The sequence below is a fragment of the Hyalella azteca genome, unplaced genomic scaffold (assembly GCF_000764305.2).
Source record: "Hyalella azteca isolate HAZT.00-mixed unplaced genomic scaffold, Hazt_2.0.2 contig4597, whole genome shotgun sequence".
Lineage (NCBI taxonomy): Eukaryota > Metazoa > Arthropoda > Malacostraca > Amphipoda > Hyalellidae > Hyalella > Hyalella azteca.
Genome location: NW_025934810.1, coordinates 20253 through 25602, shown reverse-complemented (window position 1 = coordinate 25602; position 5350 = coordinate 20253). Strand labels below are relative to the sequence as shown.

General features: G+C 42.1%; 1 protein-coding gene across 1 annotated transcript; it reads left to right on the top strand.

Annotated features, from left to right (window-relative positions):
• The first annotated feature begins 7 nt into the window (after window positions 1-7).
• Window positions 8-3429, top strand: LOC108674327 (fatty-acid amide hydrolase 1-like). Its single transcript, XM_018162264.2, has 6 exons — window positions 8-136; window positions 674-912; window positions 1132-1372; window positions 1477-1638; window positions 1835-1974; window positions 2843-3429. The coding sequence occupies exons 1-6, from the start codon at window positions 94-96 to the stop codon at window positions 2960-2962; spliced, it is 945 nt and encodes a 314-aa protein (XP_018017753.2). The 5' UTR covers window positions 8-93; the 3' UTR covers window positions 2963-3429.
• Window positions 3430-5350: the final 1921 nt, after the last annotated feature.

Below are 5350 nucleotides of genomic sequence, written 5' to 3'. Positions count from 1 at the left end.
TCGGTGTTGGGGATCGGATCAGACATCGGTGGGAGCATCCGCCTGCCCGCCAGCTGGTGTGGAGTGGTGGGCATCAAACCCACCGCTAAGAGGATGTCTAGGAGGGGACTCGTTGGGGCCCTCAGGCCTATTGGCAGTAAGTTATCATTTTAGGAACTATGCAATTACATGCAATAACACAGTATCAATCGGCGACTGGCCAACCCGGCCTATTCTTCAGCGCCGATGTTTCTATGCTATGCTATGGAGTCATGAACTTCCGCTAACTATAATAGTGGTACTCAATCGACCTTCGTTATATAAGAGCATTTTACCTAATGAATATCGGTTTTAAATAACCATAAAACGTCATCAAATGCAATAAAACAGTTGCATTTAATAATAAAATTAATGAAAATTTAGCTTTCTTATACTACCAAATTCCATATAATTTGCTGCCATCAAATGAGATAATGAGTTTAGTTAGTATTTTAGTAAGTATTTGGTTTAGTGTTTAGTAAGTATTTAGTTTTTGGGTGAGACTGGAAGTTGATCTGATCTGATGCTCATGAATCTTATCCTTAAAGCTAGATTAATAATCCAACCCGTTGTTATAGTCTAAGACGAAAAATTATATTAGTAAACCAGTTTATAAATCGCTTTGAAGAATTCTAACTCGACAATTATTGTTCAGTATTTGGAACCTGGGGCTTAATGGGCAAAGACGGGGCTTTTGTGGCCGAGGCGACCAAGGCGATTTTCTCCGCGGCCGACTTCCATGCCTGCGATCCGGAGGTGCCGCCTCTGTCCTGGAACGACAGCGTCTACCTGTCCAAGAAGGCCCTCCGTGTCGGATGGTTCGACTCGATATCCCTCTTCCCCAGCACTCCGGGGGTGAAGCGCGCTGTGGCGCAAGCCGTGGCGGCCTTCGAGGTTAGTGAAGCGCGCTGTGGCGCAGGCCGTGGCGTCCTTAAATGATAGTGAAGCACGCTATGGCGCAGGCCGTGGTGGCCTTCGAGGTTAGTGAAACGCGCTGTGGCGCAGGCCATGGCGACCTTCAAGGATAGTGAAGCGAGCTGTGGCGCAGGGCGCGGCGGTAACATGTCGTAAGCATTGAGAGAACTAATTGAAGTCTTTCGATGGTACTTGCAGGCTCTAGGCCACGAAGTGGTCGCGTTTCCTGAACAAAATTGGATGGAAGTCCTCGACATTTTCGTTCAATTACTCTTTGCCGACCAAGGAAAGTGTACGGATCCTCTGCTGGATGGCGAAACTGTAGACAAAGAACTTCTGTGGTACAGATCGTTTGCTGCGGTGCCGCCCGACCAAACTGAAGATCGTTGTCCCGAACTCCAACGACAGTTTGGAAGCATAGCTGTCCAGCACAGCTTTGGTAAGTACTGTTATCAAATTCTAATTTGCTCTTGAGATGCATATTAGTGCTTTTTTTGAGTGATGTGGGAAATTTGCTTTTTTTTAATTATCTGACTGTTCCAGGCAAATTATCTAGCTGCACAGATTTGTGGAAGAAGATGATGGAGAGAAGCGTGTTTGTCAACACATTTTACCAAAACTGGAATTCAAATGGGCTGGACCTGCTATTATGTCCCGTCTATCCGTCTCCTGCGCCCAAGACTGAGCAAGTCGGAATAATAACTTGTAAGTAAAGTAACTGTATTTAAAAATAGTGCTTCCAATATCCGTCAACACCTTTCCAACGATGTCATTATTCGTGATCATAACAATCATGCACAGTGCAGTTTGGCAATTTGCCCATAGAGCACATAAACAGAATAAAAATAATCATATGTCTTTATCACATAATTATGCCTACTTTTTTACCTATTCGACATAGTCTCTATGGTGCTGACCTTGATGTTCAACGTTATGGACTACCCCGCCGCTGCCGTGCCTGTCACTCGGCAAACCCAAGAAGACGAGCTAGACATTGCCAACTATTCCTGCACCGACAAAATCCATGATCTAATTAAGCAAGTTGGTTTTACGTGGCATTTCATTTAGATGATGATGTGTGTCACTTGAACTGTGCGGAATTTAATCATCATATGCATCACCTGAAGTGGTATGGTAGTGACATTCATTCAAATTTCTTAACTCTGGGAAATTTCTATAATTTTTGTAATTAACCGTATATATTTTCTCATTTAAGCTTTCCTAGCAAACTTGATTGTGTAAGAGTAGAGGTAGTTGAAATATCTTTTAGTTGGATGAGGAGTTCTATGACTAAATATTGAAAGAATTTCATGTGGCTTAATTCAAACGATTTGCAGAAAAACTGCGGAAACGCGAATTTAGTAAGCACCTCATTCACACAGGACTCTTGTTCCATAGAAGTTGTGGTTCATGTAATAATTTGTTGAAATAAATTCAATTTTTTTGGTATGTGAACGGCTTGCATATGAATAAACTTTTAGGCGCAGCGCGAGTGCTCGGTGCTCGCAATTCTTTTTAAACACGCTAACGCTGTAAAGAAAACATTGCTTTTTACGACAGCTCCACGTGTAGTTGCGAACACCCACTACCACCTAATTTCGCCTTTTTCGCCTACCACCTAGAGAGAAAGCGCTTTTAGGTGGATTTTACTGCAAAGTTTTCATGTTTTATTGTCGATTTGTCCACGGCGTAGGCGCTGTCAGTGACAGCTTTCAAATTGGTAGATTTGTCGTTGAGTGTGATAGCGGAAGACGAGGAAGCGACAAACGCTGGCCAGAGAGAGGAATATTTGAAGAGCGACGAAGAGAGAGAAGTTCTCAGGACAGAGGGATATACCCTCAGATCTTATTGTGAAGGGCTATTTCAAGCTGGTATTATTTCATTCAAATTTACTATTTTCCCGCAACAGAACGGACGTGACGCTGTAGGCCTGCCTCTCGGCGTTCAACTTGTGGCGCTGCCATACGGCGAAGAACTGCTGTGCCGGGCCCTAGCCGAGCTGTCCAACTCCCTCAAATATAAATACTGAGCTGCAGCTTTACTGCATGGAGCTGCTGTGCCGGGCTATAGCCGAGCTGTCCAACTCCCTCGAATATAAAAACTGAAGTGCTGCACAGCATTAGCTCCTGTACCGGTCCCTAGCCAAGATATCCAACTGACCAAACTACAAATAGTGAACTGCTACACTGCAGGAGCTGCTATGCAATATAGCGACTAATATATATAATATAGTGACTGGAATTCATAATTAGCACAATCATCAATTTTGAACGTCATAATTATTTGTATTAAATTCCCTAGCTCGTTGAACACTATTTTTTGTATCTTCGTGTAACTTTATTAGCTGACATTCATCTTATTTACTTTAATGTTCTCTGTTGTTCAATTATAAACTTTTAAATAATGGTATGAGAATCATATTGCTATGTCATCACCCACGCAGGTGTTGGTCGGCGCAGCATTCTCCAATCCATCAATAAACCTATTTAATCTTCAGATTTTTTTACCCTAACACACATTATATGTATTTACACTGATTAATTAGGAGAAGGACGGCCGTTTGTAACTTCTACATTCAATTTCAAACCGTTTAGCCACCTTTTTCTTCAGAACTCTCAACCATAAATACTAAATTGCCGCCCAACTTAAGGAACCAAAGCTCGAATGATACACTGCATGCAACAGCAAAATGTAACTTGGCATAAAGATACCGATCTCTATGTTGATACCGACTCCAAAAACAATTGCCCTGTACTCCTGGATATATAGTAAATTTGCACTTCAATGAGTTCATCGAAATATTCGCAATTATTCAACTCCTCCACAACATCGAATATTAAATCCTCTATGAATCGCTATTATGAACGGTGATTTGGACAACCACAGAAGAATTTTTTAGAAACTCCCAGGATAGGTGCGAACTTGGCTTGATTTTCAGCGTATTGTTAGCCTAGCGGTTCACTTTTCTTACTGGGTTAAATGCTTTCTTTCTCCAATTTATGTAAGTCCAGCCCGTGCTTGTCAGTACTCTACAGGTTCTTCCTAACAGTTGAAACTCCAACTTATTCTCTCCTTCAGACAGTGGTCCCTTTAGAATGATTTCTCGTGCCCCAATTAAAACTCTTTTTCGATTCGCGTCAAATGAAAGAGATGTCGTGACCGGAATTTCTACGTTCATGATACCCTTATCTCGTCGACCACTGTAGGGAGAAAACACTCTCAAAATCAATCAGATGAAAACGATGCCAAAATATGAATGTATGTATGATGGTTGTAGAGGTGGGGGCCTCCTGTTTTATGTGAGGGCAAGGACGTTTGGTTTGAATTAACCTACTTACAGGTGGAATTAGAGGAGGGAAGATAAATGTTTTGTTTAAGTGTGATGGGGGTAAGAAGGAAACTGTAGAGCGCTTGTTAATGGAATGTGGGGCGTGTGTGAGAGAGAGCGACAGCCAATGATGAGGTGACTCTGAAGAAGGGAGGTGAAATCAACGAAATGGGGTATGAGAGAATGAAGGAGGAGTGGATAGCAATGATTGTGGATCTGTCTGAGGGAGCAACTGTGGCTATGTTTGAGAGTGTGAAGAGATATTTGGAAACGGACGTGTGGTGGATGAGGGAGAGGAGACGGATGGTAAGAGTGGGGTCTTGAGAAGTGGAGGGTTGAGAGAGAGGAGGGTGGGAAAGCAAAGATGACGGTGCCAAATGTTTTAGTACATTTTCTCTGTTGTTTTTATGATGTTTTCATGCATAACTGAATGTTTTAGTCATCTAGGATTGCAGCGAATACTTATTAATTTAGCTTTTTGTTGACTGCTGATTGCGATGTGAACTTTAAAACTTTTTTCACGCTAGTAAAAGATTTTTTATGCGGCTTGAATGATCGATCTAAAGGTCAAGAGTTACAAGCTACTAGCTACTTTACTAGAATCTAGCTTACGTTAGAGTTATGCTGGGAGCGTGCTGTGATACAATACTAGTGTTATCAATTAAAATAGGGAAACGGTTCGAGATATCGTCTCAGATCTGCATCTGAGGGGAAAGCATCGTTGATATCAGCAATATTCCTTCACTCTCGAATGCTTACTAGTGATTTTGGCAGGGGAGGTGAAGTGATCTGCTAAATCGGTCGATCTTTACCACGTGTCCTGTCTCGCCTAGGTTTCTACACGGTATCGATTAAGGTGAGCGTCTAGATATAGGTAACCAAAGTAATGCTAGTTATGTCTATACTAGATACCTTAATAAAAGGGTTAGGATTTTCCTGAACGGGCGTTTCAAATAAAATCGATTGTCGCGCGAGTTCATCGACGCCAAGGTCGCCATATTGGTTTCTGAACTAACTCCTAGTAGAAAAATCTAGGGGGCAGAGTATCAAGTAGACAAATCTAGGGGGTAGGCTATCAAGATAATGATA

Excerpts from the sequence above, each read along its gene's own strand:
- LOC108674327 (XM_018162264.2), top strand. The coding sequence starts at position 94 with ATGTCTAGGAGGGGACTCGTTGGGGCCCTCAGGCCTATTGGCA. Across the intron at positions 137-673 it reads GGCCCTCAGGCCTATTGGCA|TATTTGGAACCTGGGGCTTA; the intron begins GTAAGTTATCAT and ends ATTATTGTTCAG. Across the intron at positions 1,639-1,834 it reads GCAAGTCGGAATAATAACTT|TCTCTATGGTGCTGACCTTG; the intron begins GTAAGTAAAGTA and ends TATTCGACATAG.